Source organism: Mustela putorius, unplaced genomic scaffold, assembly GCF_011764305.1.
Source record: "Mustela putorius furo isolate JIRA1106 unplaced genomic scaffold, ASM1176430v1.1 tig00003853_pilon_pilon_pilon, whole genome shotgun sequence".
Taxonomy (NCBI): Eukaryota; Metazoa; Chordata; class Mammalia; order Carnivora; family Mustelidae; genus Mustela; species Mustela putorius.
Genome location: NW_025422005.1, coordinates 75579983 through 75605299, shown reverse-complemented (window position 1 = coordinate 75605299; position 25317 = coordinate 75579983). Strand labels below are relative to the sequence as shown.

The 25317-nt window shown below is 42.4% G+C and overlaps 1 protein-coding gene across 3 annotated transcripts in view; it reads right to left on the bottom strand.

Annotated features, from left to right (window-relative positions):
- LRRC8C (leucine rich repeat containing 8 VRAC subunit C) overlaps positions 1-25317 on the bottom strand; it is a 77903-nt gene that overhangs the window by 7059 nt on the left and 45527 nt on the right. For 2 of the 3 annotated variants that reach the window (XM_004752632.3, XM_045064824.1), the window contains exon 2: positions 24932-25073. In XM_004752632.3, coding sequence (XP_004752689.1) covers positions 24932-25069 — 138 coding nt within the window. In that variant the 5' untranslated portion in view covers positions 25070-25073. Of the gene's footprint in view, positions 1-24837; positions 25074-25317 lie in introns of those variants that run through there. The other variant, XM_045064825.1, reaches the window with a different exon arrangement.

Genomic DNA, 25317 nt, shown 5'->3' with positions numbered 1-25317 from the left:
CAAATGGTCTTCATAATTCACTAAGCTTTTATAAAGACCATTTCATCTCTCTGAAGAGAGGTATGAAAGAATAAGAAGCACTCCATAGTAAAACAATTAGGTTTAAACTTGCTGGCTTTTCACACAAGACATTACATTGAAAACTTTAATCTGACTACCAATATCATAATTTTGGGGGGGGGGGGAACAAAACAAAACCAGTAAGCCCTGAGAATGTCCAGGAGTCTCCTACCATTGTGATTTGGGTAAGAGAGAGGGCATCTTCTTGCAGATGAGGGAGCAGGAGGCAAAATACTGTTTGAATCAACTGGGAGGAACAGTCTCACCACTGAGGAGACCAAGGCACAGAGAAGTTAAGTCACTTGCAACTGTCGTCGTACTCAGGCCACCTGGACCCAGAGCCCACATTTTTATTTTATTGTACCACATTTCTAAATTTAACCCAAAAAGATGCCAATTTGCCTTTATAATAAATCAGCATGTGCAAATTATGTTACAGGAAAAGAGCTTACTTCTTCAAGATCTTATGCAAATAAAAATGAAAGAATGAGGTTAAGGGGAAGAGAAGAAGTCTCACTACAAGAGTTACAAAAGCTTTGTCCAAGAAGATAAAGTGGGAAGCAATTATTTACTATGTCAGTCAGGAGATGTAAGGAAGAAATCACACATGTGACTGCATTTCTAGAATCTGGTGGCCACAGAGGTATGCAAACTGAACAGTGGTCTTCAAGCATTTTTGTAAAAAAAAAAAAAAAAAAAAAAAAAAAAAAAAATTTAATAGAGAGATCACAAGTAGGCAGAGAGGCAGGCAGAGAGAGAGGGGGAAGCAGGCTCCCTGCTGAGCAGAGAGCCCAACTTGGGGCTCCATCCCAGGACCCTGAGACCATGACCTGAGCCAAAGGCAGAGGATTAACCACTGAGCCACCCAGGTGCCCCGGTCTTCAAGCATTTTTATCACTTGTCAGAGAAAAAATTGTGCGTGCCCACTCAGTATATGTATGTCTATTCATAATTATATCCACAAAGCACTGTTGAGCCATATGTGAAATATTACAAAACCTTAATCCTTTGAAGCTTAAAATAAATACAGGTATACCTTGAAGATCCTGCAGGTTCAGTTCCAGACTACCACAATAAAGCAAATACTGCAACACAGTGAGTCAAATGAATTTTTTGGTTTTCCAGGGCATGAAAGAATTACATTTACACTATACTATAGTCTATTTTTTTTAAAAGATTTTATTTATTTATTTGACAAACAGAGATCACAAGTAGGCAGAGAAGCAGGCAGAGAGAGAAGGGAGGGGAAGCAGGCTCCATGCTGAGCAGAGAGCTTGATGCGGGGCTCGATCCCAGAACCCTGGGATCATGACCCAAGCTGGAGGCAGAGCCTTTAACCTGCTAAGCCACCCAGGCACCCCTACTATAGTCTCTTAAGAGGGCAAAGAGGTGTCATGTTAAAAAAATGTCCGGGGTGCCTGGGTGGCTCAGTGGGTTAAGCCGCTGCCTTCGGCTCAGGTCATGATCTCAGGGTCCTGGGATCGAGTCCCACATCGGGCTCTCTGCTCAGCAGGAAGCCTGCTTCCTCCTCTCTCTCTGCCTGCCTCTCTGCCTACTTGTGATCTCTCTCTGTCAAATAAATAAATAAAATCTTTAAAAAAAAAATGTCCACCACCATCTGAGCTTTCAGCAATTTATAATCACTGGTCATGGATCATCAGAGCAAATAGAATAATGAAGAAGTTTAAAACATTGGAAGAATTACCAAAATGTGACACTGAGACAGGAAGCGAGTAAATGCTGTTGGAAAAATGGGGCCAACAGACCTGCTCGACACAGGGTTGCCACAACTCTTCCATTTGTGAAAAACACAGTATCTGCGAAGTGTGATAAAATGAGGTGTGCCTGAATAGAGTTTCCATTTTTATCTCACATCTCAATGCACACCCTTTGCATTTCTGGGGGCTGAAGTACTCTACCTTGGAAACCCCTGGAACAGAAAATAGCAGGAGGACGTCTAGACAAATGGCAGACTACCCTTAAGGACTGTAGAAGAGAGACAAGCAATTCGGCCTTTGGGGTCATGTTCTGAATGCATTCCTGCTCCTGGTCTCATTTAATGCTCCTACAGTCTGTGTAGTAAGCAGAAGGTAACGGTGAGAGATGAGCAGGGAAAGGGAGTGTTTCCCTGAGCACTTTCCCCAAGAGTGACACCTTCGAGCTACTGTATTCATATGGCCTTGTTAGTTGTGAGAAAAACACGGAAGACTTGGTTTGTGGAAGCGAGATCAGAAGGTAAAAAGGCAGGCACCTTCTTAAAGTGCTAACTCCCTGCCAAGCAGCCAGGCAGACCCCGTTCCTGGCCCCTTGCCCAGCACTTCCCCAGGCTATTCCTAATGGAGGAAGATGATAGACCTGTGGAGATTGCTTGCACAGGGTTTCAGGATAGGCATTGCACCAGGGAGCTAAGCAAATGGGACAGACAAGGGTGGGCTGGGCTCCTGCTGGGCTCCCCTCAGTGGGATGGAAGCCCCATCCTCTTGGGGCTATCTATGGTTACACGGTGGGGCTACTTTTTACTATTCTGCATAAAGGCACCCGATTGGCTAGCATCTGCCATGCTAAGGAGGGAGGCAGGTCATATTCTCACCATTCTACAGAAGAAAAAACCAGCTAAGGTTCAGAGAATGTCAGTAAGTTGTCCAAGTTCACATAGCAGGAATTTAAACCCGTCTTCTGTTTACAGCCTAGTGTTCTTCGACGCCTCCACACGTCTTCTCATCTCACCGAGCTTCTGCTGCGAGGGCTTCACAGAGAACAGCCCAGAGCAGGGGAGGGAGACCGAGCTGACCTCCCCAAGTTCCTCTCAGTCTTCTGATGCCAGATTTCTTTTTCAGTCTTTATGAAGACAATTTTTAAAATGTGCCTTCTTCAATTGCAGGAGGGGAAGGACAGTGATCTGCTTTCCAGCAGCTGCTAACTGTTCTGAAGTGAGCACAGGGTAGAAAAAAATGCTGGAATTCAGGACAAGAGCTGCTCCTGCAGTTGAGAGAACATCTCATCGGAAGCCTCCAGCAGAGACGCAGCTCAGAGTAGAACTCCCCCAAAATGTGACAGTAGGTTGCCTAATCCAGGACTACAAGAAGGAACAACGCGGGTTCAGCGTGAGGATTTAAACAGTAAAATGGCCACGGGATGGTGGAAGGAAGTTGCCTCCTCCATGTTGAAGAGACACAGTATTTCTGAACATGGTAGCATTGAGAACTGGGTGAAGGATCTGTGTTTTCGAAGGCACGGTATAAGAGGGAAAGACAGACAAAAGTAAGGCAGCCAGGCTTCCTAAAACAGCAGCCGCAACCCCAACAACAAATGGCACAGGGTGCTTTGTGGTATCTTTGTAAAAAAGAGTATCTTGCAAGAACTTGAAATTCTTTGTTTCCTCTTTTCTGCTTTTTGGAGAAATTTGTTAATTAAACCTATATACCTCACTTCTCTGTACATTTATCAGTCCTTTAAAGATTAGAGCACCGAACAAACCTTACGGAAAGGCAGCAACATGGATCCTCAGGGTTCTAGGCTGCTGGTGCAGGACTGAGGGAGAGCATCTGGGGGGTGGGCAGGGACAAATCCACGCCCCCCACACCCCTCGCTCCTCATCAGATCATACACACACACATCACAAGGCAGAGGAATTCCACCATTTTCATCCAGAGGAAACCCTCAGAATGCCTTTGGAGGAAAAGGGCTTGAGACCAGTAGCTACAATGTGTGTTTGTGAAGGGAGATGGAGGGGCAAGGAGAATGGGGTTGGGGGGAGAGAAAAAAAATGGAAAAGTAGGATAAACCAGAGAATCCAATCCAAAAATACAGCAAGGTGAGAAAGTTATTATCCTAAAGGCAAATATAAGAATAATTCTTGAATAAGAATCATCTGTGTTGAGGAAAATACCTGAGTTGGTTTGGGAACTGGGAAGGGAGGTATCCAGAAGAAGGTGAGTCACTGAGAGCAAAGGTCAGATGCACCATGGCAACAAAGAGAGCCAACCCTACACTATATTGGGTTGAACAGGCTTGGAGGTGGGAGGAGGTGAGTCAGCAGAGCAGAGAGGGGCTGGAATCAAAGAAAATGGGTCAGGCAACATGGTGGGAGGCTGGAGTGCATACTCATTATTTCTATTTTGAGCTATAAATACATTTCAGTCTTGACCAAAACTTTGGTAAAATCTGCTACACAGACACAGACACACACATGCACACACACACAGAGCTTTTGTGAGTTAATTTTATAAAAATCACAACAAAAAGGAACAAACTTTCATGCTTGGGTTAAATCCGTACAGACAGGGAGAATTTGCCTGCGATGGTAAAAATCTATGATCTAAACTGTTTCCATGGCAGCAGGAAGGAGGACCAAGAGAACCAAATCCTTCCAGGAGTCTGTAGAACTTGGAGAGGGTCATGGGTCCGGGGGCTGGATCCATCACGGTCTAGATCATAAGGAGCAGCTAATGCCTAGGTGGCAAACATGTATAAAATGCTCTTTCAAGGCCTTACAACGAAAGGGATAAAAATATACAGGTAAAATTCTTCCATCACTGTGCTAATATCCAGGTAATGCTTCTGAAAAAGGAACCCAAGGGTTTCAGGGTTTGCAGAAATAGGCTCAGTAGAATTTGGACTCATAAATTCTCATTTGTAAATTATTTTGAGATAACATAACAGCTGCGTTTAGGGGGGAAAAATGAAACTTGATGTGTTTTCGAGAGAGAGCAAAAATTCAAGCTGCCTTAAAAAAGGAAAACGGCCCTTCCAAACCATGCTTGAAATGCTGCTCAGATCTAGGAAAAGAAATAAAATATTCAGATCATAATTATCAAATTTATACCAGCAAAGAGATGAATTTTTAAGCGGAATATGGGCGTACTACATCACCTATTGAAATGCCTCACACGGTCAAGCCTTTGGGTGGTAGCTGTCACTATTTTAAAACATTAGTGATCATGCCTCCATCTTAGATTGTTTGAGGCAGCTTTGATGACAGTTATTTGAGTCTCAGTACTTTGTTAGAATTATAACAACCACTATGATAATGTAAAAACAAGATCTGCTTAATTTAGACAATTTCCAGAAACCGCAGTGCGCAGTGCGGTGAAAAGCAGAACCCACCTGCGGTAACAAAGAAGTATCACATTTGCATGAATGAGACACCAAAGAGCAGAGGTTAAAACAAAACAGAACAAAACCAAACCACTTAGCTTCAGAGAAGCTGCTTGAAATAACAAAGACAGAGCAACAGAAGTAAGTGCCAGCTAATCTCTTAACACTCCCGAGATAGAGAGGACATTGATGGGAGGGGCAGAACAGGAGAGTGGAGTCGTTCTGCGCATGCCCTCCGGAGAAGGCAAGCATTTTGGCCTCTCCGCTCTATGTCAGATAGTATGTTAGGGTTACCAAGAGCAATAAAGTCTTCAAGGTCCAGCACGCGAGAAAGACAACTAATCAGCAATCAGTGTGATAACTGCTCAACCCCCTGCTCGTCTTTCACAATGAACTTTATAATCAACTTGCCTAGACCCAGAAGGGGGGAAAAAACCACCTTGGTGGTATTTTTATTGGAATTAAATTACTTATAAATTAGTTTAGGAAGAACTAACATCTTTATGGCATTGATTCTCTTCTCCACGGTGTGTTTCCATTGGTTCCCATTCAATTTTAAGACTTCCAAGAGTGTTCTATAGCTTTCCTTACATAGATTGAGGACACTTAATGTTATGCCTAAATATTTTTATTATTTGCTATCATAAATCTTTTTTTTTTTTTTTTTTTTTTAACACAGATGGTAGAGTCCTTCTTTCCTCCTTTCCTACCTTTGTGCCATTCCTTAGAAAGTCTGGTGAGTCTGGTGGACGCTCTTCCAGATCTCTATCTGTGCATTTGCATATCTATGACATATAAATGCATGGAATCTCACTATATGAACTGTTCCTCCACCTTGAGCTTTTATGTCCTGAAGACCCTAATGCGTTGGTACACAGGGCTCTATTTCATTTTGAGGACCAAAGAATTCCTAGTGTGGGGATTAATTTACTAAAAACTTTTCAAAGATGACATTTCAATGATGCATTTAGGTAATTTTTCTACTGAAACCAATGTCAATGTCAAAAAATGACACATCGTCTCACTTTATATGGAATTCTACAAAACAGGCCAGAGAACGATGGGCAGTCACCAGAGGTTCTCAGCAAAGTTTTGGCACCAGAATGTCTTGGCGATTGAGATCTGTATCCTGTTTGTAGCAGTGGTTACAACTTTTATGCATGTTTTAAAACTCAGATGTAGGGGCGCCTGGGTGGCTCAGTGGATTAAGCCGCTGCCTTCGGCTCGGGTCATGATTTCAGGGTCCTGGGATCGAGTCCCGCATCGGGCTCTCTGCTCAGCAGGGAGCTTGCTTCCCTCTCTCTCTCTCTCTGGCTGCCTCTCTGTCTACTTGTGATTTCTCTCTGTCAAAATAAATAAATCTTTAAAAAAAAAAAAACTCAGATGTAGACCTTGTTTTGATAAAGAGTACATTCTTGAAGATGGCAGGGTTAAATGAGATGTAATATTAACAATACCCCACCAGCTTTAAAAAAAAAAATTGTTCTTTCAGACTTTGCACCTGCCTGTGATTTTGTTTTATTTTTTAGGTGTCTCTCTTATGGATCTTAAAAAAAGAAAAATCCAAACCAATCGCCCTTTTTATAGTGAATTTAACTCATTATATTATTTTGTTCACTCATATTTGGATATTTACTAGTATTTGGACTTATTTCTGTATTTTTTTTTTATTTTTATATATCCCTTTCCTTCTTCCTGCCTTCTGCTGCACTGATCATACCACTAGCTAGTTCCTATCCTGCCCCACCTGGTTAGTAAGGTGTAGACTGCATTTCTAGGAAGAAGCTACCTAAAATTTCTTAAAAACATATTTTAAGTTCTCAGTATTGCAACCCTGTCCCCAAGCATGTTTGAACTACCCAGTGAACTACCCCATTGTGCTCTTGGGCTTTGTTTCAGTTTTTTCTTGAAACACACATTAAAAAAAAAAACGACCTATAGTTGGTTGAGGTTTATTTGTAGGTTTATGAAATCATGAGCTCATCAGTTTTCTTCGTTCCTGCATCTTCTCTAAGTAAATTCCTTAATAATTATTTTAATAAGGGTCTGTGGACTGAAAGTTCATATGCCCTGTGTATCTGAATGTGTGTCTATTGCTTTCATTCTAAAAAATTCTCTCTTGACAGCAGTTTCCTTTCTACACTTTAGAACACTAGTCCATCTTCTTCTGGCCTTTATTTTCACTGCTGGGAAGCCTGCTGTCTGATCGAGTTTGTTCTTTAGTGGGCAATCTAGCTTTCTCTACGGTAGCTTTTAAGATCTTGCCTTTAATCCCAGATCCTCTACAATTTCACTTTAATTTTGAATATACAAGGATTAATCCTGCTCAATATCTGTAGCTCAGGACTCAACTTTCTTCAGTTCTGGAAAACTTCACCAAAATTCCCTTAAATATTGCTTACACACTTGCTCTATCATTTCTTCCATTTTTTCCCCCCATCATTCCTATTAGATGGATGTTAGAGCCTCTCAGGGATCACCTATGGGTGTGGGTGCTTTTTAATTTAATTTTAATCTGGGTAAACACCAGAATCTTACCGAATTCATAGTCTTATTTTTCATATTTTTAAATTCAGTGACTTTTTTTTATTTCTATGTTTTCTATCCATTTGCTCTTCCATCACAGCTCCCCAAATTTTTAATGGTATATTTTTATCTCTCTGACCACTGTAAGTATATTTACTTGAACTTCATTATTTGGTTCAAAATGTAGTTTGGTCTCAAGTAAATCAATGGACCGACGGCTGATTTTGCTGAGAGCCTTCTCTGAGAGTAGTTTTCTTCCTGTGCCCTCAGTGGGAGGCTGGTTCTGAGGTGGAGATTGTCTCCCACCATCTCCTGTGTGCTCTTTTGTGGTTTCCTGCACCAACCCCCAGCCCCCCAACCCACCATGGCGTTCTGGTTGTTCTGCTCCCACGTCAGGGTCTCACAGATCCGGTTGGGAAATAGCAGGCAGGCTGGCTCTGCTCCTGGTTGGGAGGCTCGGTTTCCTCAGAAGCAATAGTCCACCACCCGGTTACTTGTCATTCTTTTCAGCTTCCTTTTGGGGAGTGGGGGCCTTTGGCTTCAAACAGTAACCAGGCTCTGGTCTCTTATCTTGTTTCGTGCATTTTTAGCTCCCCTTGCTGGCGGGAGCGCAACCCCTGGCTGCTACTGCCTGTCCTTGGCTCACAGCCCGGCAGTCACTTCAGCTCAGCCCCACTCAGTAGTCCGTTCCTGCTCCACAGAAATGCTCTCTTGTTTTCAAGTCCATGTAGGCATTTAAAAAAAATCTCCTCTTACACTTTATCGTGGCTACCTACATTGAACAAAGCAAGCGTTTTTCAAGTACAACACTTGCTCTAGGATCTTTTCCAGAAGAAAAATCTGTGTGTGTGTATGTGCATGCGTGTGTGTGTGTGTGTTGTAATATGAAAATTTAGTCTCAAGACTATGAAGAATCAGCATTACTTGGGCAGTGCCAGACAAGGTACACCTGTCATGCCGAATCCCTCTCTCTATCACACAAAGGCTGAATTTCTTTATGCGTCTCCCAACAACAGCACGAGAGTACGTATTGTCCTACAACCTTAACAATTAAGTCCATTACTCTTTTTCTGTACATTAGAACCCCAAGATTATTTCCCTCATCTAGACTTTAAGTCACAGTTATGACTATATTACCACTAAAAGAAGTGAGAACTTCTTTGCTGCGTATGATAAAACGGCAGGTGTCATTTCAACATGCTAAGTTGTGATCCAGGCATATTCTTTAGATTGGGGTTGATTCTTTAAAGAGGTAGTGGTTTATTTATTTATTTTTTTTAGGATTTTATTTACTTGTCAGAGTGAGAGATAGAGCAAGAGAGCAGCAGGCAGCAGGAGAAGTAGGCTCCCTGCTGAGCAAGGAGCCTGAGGCGGGACTTGGACCAGAGCCAAAGGCAGATGCTTAACTGACTGAGCCACGCAGATAATTTGGTTATGGTCTAGTTACAATCAGGTAGATGATAGCCACAAAAAGGCAGATGGGCCAGTATGAAAGTGATAAACCCTGTCCTTTTCCCACCCCATAGATTCAAATACAGCTGATTCCAAAGGGTTCTATCCCACAGCTAATCATCTAGATTTGCCCCCAATCTGACATTAAAAACAACAACAACAACAACAACAACAAAAACCCCTCTCCTAAACCAACAATGACCTAGCAAGAAACAGATCCTAAAGACCTCTTTCCCAGGACTTGTTCAGAGATATTAAGGATAGAGTAGTTTCAGCTTTATCAGCTAGAACTTCTTCTTCTTCTTCTTTTTTTTTTTTTAAAAGATTTTATTTATTTACTTGACAGAGATCACAAGTAGGCAGAGAGAGAGGGGAGGAAGTAGGCTCCCCGCTGAGCAGAGAGCCCAATGCGGGGCTTGATCCCCAGGACCCTGGGATCATGACCTGAGCCGAAGGTAGAGGCTTAACCTACTGAGCCACCCAGGGGCGCCCCTCAGCTAGAACTTCTTGAATATCCACTCTATGTTAAGCATCATAGCAAAATCAAGGAGGCATAACCAAGGTTTACTCTTCTAAAAGCACTTCGGCTCTATTGGAGAGACATAGAGTCACATGAAAAGTCACACAGGGGTGCAAACGAGGCATGTATACACCAAGTGAATGGTATGGTAAGTACAATGAGCACTCAGGCTTGGAGTGAGGGGGTAGGCTTCATGGGGTTGGAGCACCTTCACTTGGACCTTGAAGCTACTGGACTTGGATAGGTTATGGGAGGGTTAAGGTCAGAACCTCGTGGGTCCAGAGGCAGGAACAAAGAGTTGCATGGGAAGAGCCAGAGAAAAGAAGGGAAAGATGGAGTGTGGCTCTTTCTCTCTGAGGCAGACTCAATTCTCCCGGGAGAAGGGAGAGATACAAGGGAAGGAAGTTAACATTCATGTCTCCAAGTTATCAGTTAATGTACAAATTTAACTCTCCCAGAAACAAGGTGCTAGAAGATAAAGAAAGCACCTATTCTCAAGAGACAATATTTGCCTCCATCAGTGACAGGATTCACTCTGAAAATGCAGATTTCACTTCAGGGCTAACCGGTGGAAATATTTTAGACACAAACACATCTTGGTGAGAAAGAGAAGGAACTGAAAAAGTAGGAAAGGTGGTTTTAGGGTGGTGAACACCAAAATGGGTTCATTCTCAGCAAATGTCTGATTCATATGTCTTCCTACTCTCCAAGGCTGGTGTGTGTACATTTGTGTGTACATTTGGGGGCAGTCACCGCGAAGCACAGACACAGACATCTCCAAGCATCACACCCGGCATCCCTCTCACCAGCACAAACCAGCACCTGTCTCCAGGGGAAATGGGAACACATAACTGCGAGGTGTGCGGTTCACTGTGTGCCGTGTGCATTGCATCTGCCTTCTCTTTAAGGATGGCGCTTAAATCTTATGTGATGGACAGGTAATAAGACACTGTACGGAGGAAGTCTACCTATAGCCAGAGAGCAACAAGGAAGAGAGAGAAGAAAACACCAGTCTTAAGCAAACTGCCCAATTTTAAGGTGTTTATTAACAAACACAAAGGCTGAGTAAAATGTCTTTTTGTTGGTGGCTCATTTCCTCGACAGCAACGGGAAAAGGAGAAGAAGGAAAAAAAGTCATACCTTGGCACTTCTGATGTGCAGAGTCAATGTGCTCAAAGCCAAATTCAAGGGAATGGAGAGAGGAATTGATTAAAATGTGTATTTTTGAATTCATGAGTTCTCTCAGTAGTAAGGTATAGCAATAGTTCACTTGCTATAGGGTTCATCTGTACTGACTAAAACCCAGGCATCAAGCACTTCTTCTCAGTCCTGTATTATCAGAAATTTCTGTGCTCGAGGGACTTGAATGCCATTAGTCTGGGAGAAGAATTAAACACTGAAAAAGTTAAAGTTTCTGGAGTTATTACCATATAGAATAAGGACATATAGTTAAACAGAACAGGAAGAGGGAGCCTGGGTGGCTCAGTTGGTTAAATGGTTAGGCAGCTGCCTTCAGCTCAGGTCATGATCCCAGGGTTCTGGGATTGAGCCCCCCAGTAGTCGGGCTCCCTGCTCCGTCAGGAGTCTGCTTCTGCCTCTCCCTCTGTCCCTCCCACTGCTAGTTTGTTCATCCACGCTCTCTTTCAAATAAAATCTTAACAAGAAAAACAAAACCTGAACTGTCTTTCAAGCCCTGGTTGCCCCCTATCATAGCAGATAAGGAAGCAGGATGATTGTTCATCATTTTACCTCCTAGACCAGCAAGCTCTCTAAACATTGACTCCATCCTTTTAACTAACACTGCCTGGTACAAATTAGGTATGCAATAAATAAAAGGTGAATAAGCAAACACATTTTCCCACCAAAGGGAAACAAACCACAATGGTAAGCACGCACACTTATAAAATCGGATGCCAGTGAACATCTGGAAATTTATGTGTTCGAGCTACCTTCCTCTGAGATGAAACAATTCATTTCACACATCTTCCAAATTGCCAAATGATGTCTGCCTTGTGATTCCTAAAGCTGGAGCTGAGTGGTTACTCATTTAAGATACATGAAGAGGGGGCCAGAATTGGAAAGCAACATCCATTTATTCCTCAGTCAGAAAGAAACCATCACATCTGCCTTAGAATCACATCTACGTTTGATACTTCCCTTAATAAAGGGGATTCTCCTACCACTGTAAATACACTGACTTTTCAAGGGTGAGGACGACTACACATTATAAGTGTTATTTTAATTGACTATTTTTAGAGAGAGCACGGGTACGATTTTGTGAGTGTGGTGGGGGACGGGGAGAAGGAGAGCGAGAATCCTAAGCAGACTCTGTGCCCAGCGCAGAGCCCCAACGCAGAGCTTGATCTCATGACCCTGAGCCAAAATCCAGAGTTGGTCACTTAACCGACTGAGCCACCCAGTGCCCCAAATATTAATTTTTTAAACCTTTGGTGAGTCTGAGACTTTCCGGTCATCAAGGATGCTCTCATTTCCTGTATCTTAGTGGTGTCTACATTGTGTTTTCTTCTCCATTTGAGGTTGGCTGCACCAGGATGCAAAAGGAATTAGGGGGAAAAAATTAAAAAATGAGGGAGTGGATCAGATTCAAAACCATTTTTGCTTCATGGCATTTTTCCCTAAGCCAAGTGGACTAGTGAATTATTTGATTCTTGGCAATTTAAGATTTAAGTGGAAAGCATTTCAAAGTCAAAACCACATGAGAGAATTTAGAGGATTTAAAAGAAACTATGGGTAAACATTAGGAAACTACAGTAAATAGTTCACAATAGAGTTTGTTTCAGTTGCCTGTGGAATTTAAAATATTTATAGTTATGCTCTTGAAATAATGAAGGAAAAGATCTTTTTGAAACAATCTCCAGGAACTGAAATCCTAGTTCTGCAATCAACTGACTTACCCTGGACACCCTGTAGTTCACAGATACATGTGTGAACAGGACTAAGATGAAAGAAATTGGAAGAGTCCAAAGAGAAACATAAATCCTCTGGGCTATCCAGACAATAGTGCTGTAAACCAGCACAAAAATGCATAATTCTAAACAATGCAAGCATACAAACAAAAAAATTATACTGAGGGATTTTTTTAAAAAATGGTCATTTATTTTAGAAATTTACTCTAATAATCCAAGAAAAATTGCTACAGTACTCAGCAAGTGAATGATGTCAAGGCTGTGGTCAATCTTATGTGAAGGAACAGAGGTTACCGTTTATGAGAGAATTCCTATACCTTGTTATGACGTCACGGAAGACTAGCAGGTAAAGCAAGAGATGACAATTCTTAGTCATTAGGTTTGTTGGATGGTAGGAAATCATCATGCTTTTTGGAAGCTAACCTATCTGGACTCCAGAAATATCATTAACTTGGATAAGAAAGATGCCACACCTTCCAGGTAAATATATCTTTTACTTTGCAGGGTGAATTTCAGTTACTGATATTTTTCTGACTTATCTAGATAGTTGACCTCTGGGAAGAATGCAAGATTCTTCTTTGTTCCTCCCTACTTTCTAGGAGAAATGGGGCTAGTAGTGACAGTAGCATTAAAGTAAAAGTAGGGAGGCTTGGTGCTCTTAAGATGGGCATGCTCTTAAGATTAGTTCATTTGGATTCTTTCTTTAGAGCTTCCCTTGGGAGTCACTTTTTTTTAAATTTTTATTTTTTTAAAATTGTTTAAAAATATTTAATTTATTTGACAGAGAGAGAGAAATCACAGGTAGGCAGAGAAGCAGGCAGAGGGGGAGAGAGAGAGAGGAAGAAGCAGGTTCCCCGTGGAGCAGAGAGCCTCATGTGGGGCTCGATCCCAGGACCCTGGGATCATGACCTGGGCTGAAGGCAGAGGCTTTAACCCACTGAGCCACCCAGGTGCTCCACTTTTTTTTTTTTTTAAAGATTTTATTTATTTGACAGAGAAACATGGCGAGAGAGGGAACACAAGCAGGGGCAGAGGGAGAAGCAGGCTTCCTGCTGAGCAGGGAACCTGGTGCAGGGCTGGATCCCAGGACCCTGAGACCATGACCTGAACCTAAGGCAGACACTTAATGACTGAGCCACCCAGGTGCCCCTGGGGGTCACCACTCTGAAGTCTCTTTTCTTCCTTGAAGGTGGTGTGATATGATGGGTCTGGAGCCCCCTCTCTCTTGGAAGCAGACCGTATCCAAGGAGTGCCTGGGGAAGGTAGACCAGAGAAGCTCTCCCCTTGGCTTTACAGTGAATCAGCAATCTCTTCCCCTCTCCTAACCCTCCCTTCTCCCCTCAGTCTCTTCCTTGCCTTTCTTGCTCTGGGCAGGCAGACATTAAATGCAGGGAAAGAGGATACTGAGGCTTTTTGAGCTCCCCTCAGCCCCTCTTCATCCAGATCACATAGCCTTCAGTGCTTAGGCAAAGGAAGGCCTTGTGACTTATCTGAGGTCTGCCTTAACTCAGCAAAAGATGGATATAGTGACTTTAGGTGGGGCAGAGCTGGGCTTTCATCAAATGTTCTTTTGACTGGTCCTGTCCTTTGTCTACCAAGCTCCTGTGTGGTGCTCTGGGAGAGAAAAGAATTGAGCATCTGGCCTTTATCTTAGACCTTTCTCAATTTGCTTCGCAGAGAACCCAGCTAATCACACTTTGGGCTATAAGGAAATGCACCAGATGAAGGCACTTGAAGTATATAGTTAAAGAGACTAAAAATAACACATTTCTATTTTATCACCACTTTTTCACAATAAATTGTGAAATGAAGATAATGACTATCCTGCTCATTTAATAACACCGAGGTTCAGAAAAGCCATGTGTTTTACCTAAAAACCCATCTATGGGAGAGTTCATATTTTCTGTTTGAAATCTGGGGGAAAGACTTTACTTTTCTCTTTAAATTTACTTGATGTAGCGGAAATTATAAAAATCAACTCAGGTTTTGCATTTCCAGTGAGCATGAGGCTTCTTACAAGGTAAATGATGATGTAATTGATGGTCTGTTTAATAGACAAAAGCCTTGTGGTTGATGGTGTAGAATTTCTAAAAATATAAAATTAAGTGACTAACCAATATAGTCATACACAAAAGTGATCCAGAAGGAGGTATCTCTACATTTTCTCATCATGCATTAAGCATTTCTGAGTCCAATATGTAGCATCTACATTTTATTTTCTTCTTTTTTTAAATTAAGTTTTTATTTTCTAAAGATTTATTTATTTGAGAGAGCACACACAAGCAGGGGAGGGGCCAAGGGAGAGAAGAGAGAGAATCCCGAGCAGACTCCATGCTGACTGACCACGGAGGCCGATGCAGGGCTTGATCCCACGACCCTGAAATCATGACCTGAGCTGAAACCAAAAGCCATCTCTCACCCAACTAGCCACCCAGGCCCCTTTAAATTTTTATTTTAATTTCAGTTAATGTAAAGTGCTCTATATAGCACCTATATTGTAAAAGTTAACATCATTATCCCAAAACATAAGCTAACATGTTTGAACTTAAAGCTACAGAGCCTTAGCTTTAAGTATCAGTGCAAAGACTCTCACCAGTCTTGTAAAATACAATGGAAATATTTGCACAGAGATTTAGAAGTTTATAACTGAAAAAAAGGATAAGATTTAAATGGAGCACTTGACTCTATAAAGAATAATTAAATAAATTAGTTCATATTGTTGGGGTGGTGTGTGTGGAGGGGGACAGGGAGAGGGGAGGCTCAAGGATAGAGGGCTGAATTATCCATATTCCTCCGTGCATAGTAATTATCATTCCTACAGTGCCTCTTCCTTCCTCTATTCCTCCTCTCTTTCTTTCTTTTTCTTCCTTTAAGCCATTCTATTCCCCATCACTACTATTAAGTGAGCACTTGTTTTATAAATGTTGGTATAAATTTATCAAGTGTCTAAAAAAAATCAAATTAGAATTTTATTAATATTGCTTTAAATTTATAAAACAATTTGTGGGGACTGGACTCTTTGCAATATCAATTCTGTACTATCTGAGGACATATAATATTTCTCCATTAAATTGAATTGTCTTATATGTCATTCACTAGACATTTTAAAGTTTTCTGTGAAGTTCCTGTGCATTCTTGGCTAGCTTAATTCCTCTGCATGTGATAGTGGCTATTTTGAATGGTATCCTATTTTTTGTTAAATCTTCTCGTTGGTATGTATCTTCTAGTTGGTAGTGTTTTATTACATATTTTTAAAAATGAACACAAAACAATACTGGGTTAATTTTTTTTTAAACTATACTAAGGCTAGGTGTTCCAAAACAACAGAAATTATAAACATAACAAAAATGCAAGTGTTTATACAGACAAACAGTACAGTGGAGGAAGAAAGAATAGCACTCTTTATATTAAGCAGAAGACTCCAGATATAACCTAGAAATTTACTAACCTTAGAATTAAAATGTAGTCCCGGTGTTAGCCAAATGTTTACCTCAGAGTCCCTGTGTGGATGAGAGGACCCAGATGCTGTCAGTGTCCTCAGTGAAATGGGAAAGAGGGGACTTCGAGAGAAACCAAGTGAAAACAAAGGAGGACTAGTGGGTCTATTTGGCTGATAGAATTAGAGGACTAGAGAGGGTCTCCAAGTGCAGTGCCCTGATTAGAAACACAAGACCATGCCCTTCATATCAGAGCAAACCTACTTGACAGAGGCCTTTAAACACAGGTCTTGGTGACTTATAACTCAGGATGAACAACAGAGACTAAATATATGGTAAATCTCATTTGCTTCTTATAGAAACACACACACATGCGCGCACACACACACACACACACACACCCCTAAAGTCTATCAGTGCTATGTTATTTGAGGGAAAAGATGCATTAGTAAACCATCAATAGGTAACATGATCATAACAATCCATACTAGTAAGATAAAAGGAAATGTTCTTCATTCATTAACTGGCACTGGACGGCACCAGATGATCTAAGAAAAGCATTTAAATTCATGCCCATGTTAAACTCAAGAGGATGAGGTGAAAGGCACTCATATATTATTCTCATGGCCAGGAATTCACTGCACATTAAATTGTCAAGGTGATAGATGACAAGAGTTAAGTTCTAGGGAAGACCAAAAGTATCAGTTTGAATAAACCAGCGTTAACAAGGAAGTCCGAACTTAGTTACTTAGATGCAACAAGGACTTTGAAAGAGTGTTTCCCTTACAGCACCTACCACCATCCTAGAGAGGTGGGAAAGGTTGCTCTTTAAAATTATTTTCATCATCAGATGATTTCTGTTTTACATCCCTCAAAGACCTAAAGTAGAATGGTGATATGAGGGTACACAGAAACTTTATAAAACAGATCTTAGATCAGGGCTTCATTTTCAGCCTCCCCACTGGGGCCATCTGCTCTTTCATCAAAATTCTGAGTCTCACCTAAAACATGAGGTTAATCTAAGTAGGAGTTTCTGACTCTCCATCTCTAAATTCAAATTTGACGAAAGACATGGGGTGCCTGGGTGGCTCAGTGGGTTAAGCCTCTGCCTTTGGCTCAGGTCATGATCTCAGGGTCCTGGGATCAAGTCCTGTGTCGGGCTCTCTGCTCAGGAGGGAGCCTACTTCCCTGGCTCTCTCGGCCTGCCTCTCTGTCTACTTGTGCTCTCTCTCTCTGTCAAATAAATAAAATCTTAAAAAAAAAAATTGATGAAAGACAAAGATCTACTAGAAATCCAGGCAGGATGGGGCAGAGGGTGGGGGAAGGAGATAGAAGCTGGAATTCAGGGCATGTGATCAAAATGAACTCCTCCAGAATCGTTCTGGAGTCTCTCATTTTTTCACCTCTACTTTCCAGGGAACCGTCTGTGAGTCTCTTCACCTGCAGGCCATTTGCTGTGAAGCTTACACTGATGGCTCTCAGAGAAGCAGAAGTTACCTTCAATAAGCACCAAAAATCAAGGTGTGGGGATCAACTCTGACCAACAAACTCTGATGTCCCAAACTCTTCTCCAGGGTGACCCTGCTGGCCAGACTAAGCCCGAGTATTGGATTACATCCCCAAGGAGTTTTTGGTAGGTGCTCTCAAGTCACTGAAATCATTCTCTTGGCTTTTTTTCCCAATTCAGAAAGCAGGAAATGTCTTTCTTGTGTAACAGTCACAATGCAGTCCCTTTGGACTTCCAGGGGGCTTGTTTCGTCCAGTTCCTGTTTCTGGTTTCTAACTACTAACTCTATATTTGGTAACAGCCTGCCTGTGGGCTGTTTTGGATTTGGTCATAATAAGATAACCTGGAGTCACGGAGCAGAGATCTAAAGCAATCTTATTTTTCCAGGAAGCAATGTGTTGACCTTTCAGGATTTGTTCCATTTTATTGAGTGTGTTGAGTCTTGAATAGTGTTGTTTATAGCACAAAGTTGGGTGTTTACACGATTGGTCCTCAAGGGTGTGTGACTGTGCAGGAATAGGATACGTACAGTCTCCTGGTTTACAATGAGTTTACATTTGCTTCTAATGTGCACTGATGTAATCTAAGGAATGCTTTTTATATGTGCTCTTATTGCATGGCAGTCTTGAAAATAGCTACTTGCTTGGAAATGGACAAATATTTGTCCAAAGAGTAAGACCCGCATGTTGACTGTAACCCTTTACACCAGGGCAAAAAAAAAAAAAAAAAAAAAAAAAAGGACACTGATAACAACTGATTCATAGGTAACAACTTCCTCCTTTCCCCAGTAGTCTCAGAATGCAAAGTGTTAAACCTCTATGAACACAATGTATTTTTAAAAGATTTTATTTATTTATTTTAATGAGAGAGAGAGAGTATACATGCACAGGGAAGAGGCAGGTTGGGAGAGGAAGAGACAGAATCCCAAGCATATTCCATGCTGAGCTCCCAGCTGAGTGCGGCTTGATCCCATGACTGATCTTGAGATCAAGACCTGAGCTGAAACCAAGGGCCAGACCCACAACCAACTGAGCCACCCAGGCACCGCTGAACACAGTATTTTAGGAATAAACAATCAAGTTTTACTTGCTATTGGAAGAAGCCATTTCAAAAAGTCAAAAAGCTATCAGACTGCTGTTTTATCACCACTGAGTGTTCTTGTAACCCTACCTTAGATTAGCTTTGTTATGTGTTTGAACAATAGGAATAACTTGTTTTGTAAATAAGATCAGAAAGAAAGATCACATTTTCATTTTACAAAGGGAAACCCAAGGCATAAAAACCTATTTTATGATATGATTTTAATGATTATTTAAGTATTTATTTATTTTTTAAGATTTTATTTATTTATTTGACAGAGAGAGAGACAGCAAGAAAGGAAACAAGCAGGGGGAGTAGCAGAGGGATTCTCACTTAGCAGGCTTCCCACTGAGCAGGGAGCCTGATGCGGGGCTCGATCCCAGAAACCCGGGATCATGACCTGAGCAGAAAGCAGACAAGGACTGAGCCACCCAAGCACCCCTATTTAAGTATTTAAACTATTGCCTTGGAATTGGGAAAGGAATTTTAGTTTCACAGAGAAGCTTTTGTTTATGAAATTACCAGTCATTAAGCCAATTTCAGAGGATTATAGGAGAACTAAAATAAGAGCTCAAATTCTTCCCCTAAGGAACATTACTTTCTTTTGTAATGCGGCTATATGGGATGTTTTTACTTTCTTAGGTAATTTGTACCATATTTTATTTTTTTTGTTTCTTCAATGTTTACTATAGATTGAAAGTTATTCTTTTTTTTTTTACGGCGGGTGTACAGTGAATAATCTTTTAGAAAATCTAAGACGGAATCGGGGAAATTCATTCTTTCTTTCGATTTTCCCTTTTAGTCGTTTTGTACTTGTTTTTATACTGAAGATCCTGTTTTACAAGTAGTATTTGGCCCTGTGATTTGTGCAAGTGCACAGGGGTGAATCAGCAGGAGATCTGAATGTCCGCTGCATTCCTTTTGGCTTTGGGACAGATTACCTAACCTTTCAGATGAAAATTCTCATCCGAAAAATGGGACTAATCCACCTCTACAGTTTCCCTCTAAAGAGCCGAAGTACATAGATATTCTCTGGTCTCTAGATTCTGAGCACTGAGGGCAGGGGCTGTTCTGCAGTTCTCTTCCGATGCCTAGCACCCCACACCATGCTTGGCATATTGTGGGTATGTAGGGATGTTTGTTGGATCGAATGGTCTACTCTGTCTGAATCTGCAGCCTGGAAGCCTTCATATTCTGATGCAATCTTCCTTTGAGGCACTTCCCATTGTTTAGAGCCTTGACATCTCAGACTATACTCCCTGGATCTAGTTAACTGAGGTCTGTTTTCTTTTGAAGGCTGCGAGGAAGAAACAGGCCTGTGAAGGAAGGGCCAAGGGTAGGTCACTCTCTGAGGCGTGGTGGTGGTGCTGGGTGGGGTGCTCCTTAGGGAGCACCAAGAGCCACTGCACAATAGTGAGACATGACAGGGCTGTGCTCCAAGGAGATGACTGTGATTGCGGCACAGGAAGAGATGACCAAGTCATGCTTGAACTCGCTTGAACTTCTTCGCTTGTCCCTTCTGAGCCCACTATGGGCACACTTTTTTTTTTTTTTTTTTTTTTTTTGAAGATTTATTTGACACAGAGAGGGAGAAGCAGGCTTCCTGCCGAGCAGGGAGCCCGATGTGGGGCTCGATCCCAGGATGCCGGGATCATGACCTGAGCCGAAGGCAGATGCTTAACAACTAAGCCACCCAGGTGCCCCTATGGGCACGCTTCTTAAATGATGTTCACTATAGACATTTTCATGGGTTCATGCTCTTGTTTTCATGTTGTTCCAAGTAAACTAATAGTTTTTTTTTTTTAAGATTTTATTTCTTTGAGAGAGCACAAGCAGGGGGAGTGGGAGAGAAAGAAGCAGGCTTCCCACTGAGCAGGGGGCCCGATGTGGGGCTGGATCCCAGGACCGTGGGATCATGACCTGAACCGAAGGCAGACACTTAACCAACTGAGCCACCCAGGTGCCCCAAACTACTAGTTTTATAGACCCTCTGTGTGATTTCTCTTTCCTGCATTTCATCCTGCCATGGGGACACAGATGAGAGAAACGATTCCTGCACTCTGTAAGTAGGTCTTGTGGCCGGGCCAGGCGCAGTGACATAGTAATAAAGTAAAACAGATGGGAGTCCTCCTGGCCATGTCACCTCCCTCTCAATTTCCCAAACCGGCCACTTGAAATATTTGCCCTTCTCCTGGAGGACCCTACTCCATGCCTTCCTTGTTGCCACATGCCGTCACCACCCTGACCTCACCAGGTCCCTGCAGATGTGTCACTTTCTACCTCACAGAAGCCATGAGGCATAGACTTTCATTTTCCTAAGCCTCTCTCTCACTGTCCCCCCACAAAACGTATCTGTAGCCGTCCATTCCTCATAGATCGGGTGGAAGACAGCCCCTCTCCCCAAATCAAGGGCTATCCTGCCACCTGGACCAGAATCCATCACCTCCTTCTTTGTGAAGAGGACTATCCTTCTTCACCCACGCTGAACTCCTTGGTCTTAGAGGATATCTAGTGACGGATATCCATTATGCTCAAAAACAAACTTTTCTCAGAGGCTCAGCCCTTACAGTCGTGATTTTTTTTCTCTCTCATATATCACATTCCATCTTCCATCAAATCTTAGTGCTTATCCTTCAAAATGTATCCAGAACCACAGCTTCAATCCTTGTACAAGCCATCAGATTCTTGTCCTGCCTGAATTACTGCTCTGGCCTTCTAAATAATCCCCTGGCTTCCACCCTTGCCCCTTATACTGCGTTCTTAATAGCTAGAGTGGTCTTGTTGAAACACAAGGCAGAATCTGACAACCTTCTGCTTGAACCTCCAAACATATCCCATCTCACTCCGAGCAAGGCCTAACCCTTCATAGGGGACAACAAGGTCCTACGTGAACCACAGCTGGGGCCTCTCAGGCCTTATTCTTCTACCCTGCCCCTCCCTCCCTCTGCTCTAGACCCTGGCTTCACGGCTCTTCCTTCAGCATTCCACAGACACCCCTACTTCAGGCCTGGAATGTCAGCAGGGGTCTTTCTAGGTTCATCTCAACATTCAGACTCTAAGATGAGCCTAACACTCATCTGGCTGTGGAATCACCTAGCAAGATCCAGGATGAAAGTCACAGCTTGCCGGCAAAGCAACATCAGGCTTCCTACCTTTGGAAGAACCTTCATATCTGTGTATGGTTCACACCCTGCCCAGGACCTCACTGCAAGCCCCTCCTCCCCAGATCATCTCAGGCATAAGGAAAAGAGATCCGCTGGAGGTGGGGGTCTGCCTTTACCCTGTTTTAAAAGCCTTATGCTCCAAAGGGACTGATAACCTGTTATAACTCAATAGATACCCTTTCCGTGCATCAAGGGATGTGCCTGCCCAGTCATAGGTGTCCGCAAAGTCACAGAAGTCCCATGGTGTGGCTTCCTCCCAGGCATCTGTCATTCTTCCAGCCCAGCCGCAATTGACCAAACAGCAGTCATTTCTACCATCAGCACCGTTGCCTAGTAACACGGCTAACATTCTACTTTCATCAGGTCTCCAAGGAAACAGAGCTAGAAAGTTGAGAAAGTCAAATGTCAAATTCTCCTGGAGAAGGGGAAGGGATCTGTGAACACTTTGTCCACGCGTCTCTTGTTTTTGCTCTTCCCTCTTCTGGGGAGGCTCCTCCCTGGACATTGGCCCGGCTTCCTCCTTCACTTCCTCCAGTTCCTTTATCTGACGTCACCTTCCCAATGAAGGCTTCCTGCTTGAGAAATGCAACTCCTAATGTCACCTGCTAAGACCATCCTCATATACTCTCGTTTCTTTTCCACTGTCCTTATTACCTTCTAATATATAATATTATAATAATATAATATGATATGATATAATATGATATGATATAATATAAAATAATATAATATAATTTTCTAATATTCTAACATATAATCCACTAACTGGTTTTTCTTATTGGCTTTCCCACAGAATTTAAACTCCATAAGGCAGGGATATTTGTCTTTTACTTTTTCCTCCTGCCTTGGTAATTCTGAGCACCTAGGACAGTGCCTGGGACACCGTGGTTTTTTCAACAACCATTTATTTACTAGTGAACATATGTTCTTTCTCTCAAGTTCTAGTTTTTCACTGACATCCTTTTTACGGGGCAGAGGAAGGGCAAAATGTTTTCAGGCTACAAATAAAAAGCAGCATGGGCTTAGAGATTAAAAGCAGAGACTTTGGGGCTAAACTGCCTGGGTTTTTGCCATTTACCTTGGAGGTTTCCCTAAGCTCTCTGAGCCTTTGTTATCTCACTGGAAATGAGGATAATAATAGTGCCTACATCTTACAGTTGCCATGAGGATGAAATGAGTTAAAATATGTATGAAGTATTCAGAAACTCTCCTGACACTTGGGAAACACTATGTGGTAACTATTATTGAAATCAACTTTTTTAAAAAAGAGGTTGGCGGAGGAGGGGGCGGGGCAGAAGGAAAGGGAGAGAAAGAATGCTAAGCAGGCTCCACACCTAGCACAGAGCCTGATGAGGGCTTTAGTTCATGACCCTGAGATCATGACCTGAGCCAAAATCAAGAGTTGGTTTCTTAACCAACTGAGCCACCCAGACACCTCTTAAAAGTCAACACTTAAAAGGTCTTTATTTCTATTCTGCACCATTTCTAGTTCTTTTCCTTTCTTCCAAGTTTATCTTCCTCTCAGCTAATCTACTTGAAAGTCACATCTACCCCACAGTCTTTAATTTCCATTCACTTTTCCAACCACTCAAACTATGATTTCGAATGACCTATGTGCCACTTTTCTCTCCTTGGTCCATGAGTTAGCTGTATGCCTACCATCATGATCTTCCTGACTTTTGAGCCCCTCCTCTCTCCTGGTTTCCATGTATCTGTGTGGCTGCCCCTTCTCAGTCTCCAGCAGGGGCACCCCTTTTTCCTTCACTCTTGCTTTGATACTTCTGACATCATGTCACCTGCCACATTCTCCTGGGTGATTCCAAGGCATAGATAGCTTCAACTCTCACACTCCTGACACCCAACAGGTGTCAGTCCTACTGACAATTTCCCAAAGAAATCACGTTCTTCCCCACATCCACGACTTAGAACTTTCTTTGTCCTTCTTGGCACCTTTTTCCACCCCTAGTTCCCTCCCCCTGACTACTGCTGATTCTCCAAGGTTTTTTTTTTTAAAGATTTTATCCATTTACTTGAGAGTGAGCAAGAAAGAGCAGGAAAGAGAGGGAGAAGCAGACTTCCTGCTGAGCAGCGAGCCCAATGTGGGGCTCGACCCCAGGACTCTGGGATCAAGACCTGAGCTGAAGGCAGATGCTTACCTGACTGAGCCATCCATGCTCCCTGGTTTTCCAAGTTTAAATATAATCATCCCCTTTTCTCTTTTCTCCAAGCCCAGTGCCCCATCTCTGTAATCCCTTACTGCTTTTTATCCCTCTACCATAGTATAACACTGAACTGCTGGTTTATTTAGTTTTACCTGAGACATTAACTGTGTGTGTGCATGTATATGTGTGTGTGTGCATCTCCTTAAAGTATAGTGCCTGGCACATAACATAAGCAAAAGCATCTGGATTCAATATACGAATATACAGCATCTACACAGAATAAATTTTGATTGGGTTACATTTTAATTCAGAAATAAATCTGGGGGGTGGTGCCTGGGTGGCTCAGTCAGTTAAGCATCTACCTTGATTTTGGCTCAGATCATGATCTCAGGGCCATGAGATCGAGCCCCACATCAGGCTCTGCACTGAGCGTGGAGCCTATTTGGGATTCTCTCCCTCTCCCTTTCTCCTTCCCCTGACCACACATGCACAGATGTGCACATTCTCTCTCTTCTCTCTAAAATAAGTAAGTAAATACATATTTTGAAAATAATTAAACATTAGGTGAAATAATTTTATCTTCTCAAAATGCTAGTTCTTTCAGAAAATCCTATCAGGAATTAGTATAAGAGGTAAAGAAAAAGCTTCCATTCAGGCAATATAAGTGACACTGTGGCTGTACATACTATATTTTCCTGTAAAGCCAACGCTGAAAGATAAGGGATTCCCTTTGATGTCAGTGGCATCAAGTATTACTTGACCACAGGCAATGGCTATCTGGGCTCAGTGAAATCTTACAAGTACCCTATTTACCTTATTAGGAACATTCAGTAAATACGTGTTTTGGGCTTCCTGCTGTGACTACAAATACCATACACAGGTAGAGAAGAGCAACTAGTACTTACACGGTTCAAAATCACACTGCCAGCGTTTTTTAGAGGTTTCGATAGCTGAGCGTCTTGCTCTGGCTTCCGCTGGGACCCAAGTCTAGGCACCTACCTGGAGAGTACATCCGAACACACCGATCATCAGCATAGCCACCGAAAGGTAGTCGGTAAACACGTCCCACCATGGTTTCAGCACCCGGAAGGCAGGCTGCTGCTCAGAGAACTGCCGGAACTCTGTCACCGGAATCATGGTTCTGAGAAAGGAGAGGTTGTGTGTTAGTTCATCTTCGTGCAACACACTGCACTGACAGCCTTGGAGATGCCACTTCAACCGTGAGAAACAGTCTGCATCTGTCCAGGAGTTGTGATGGCGTCTGAGTGTTTTATTAAGCCAACAAACAAACCACCGGTAGCGTGGTTTCCTCATGGAAAAGGCAAGTCCTTTAGTGACTATTATCCCATAAGTGGGTTCCCTTTGGCTGCATGTGGATCGGAGAG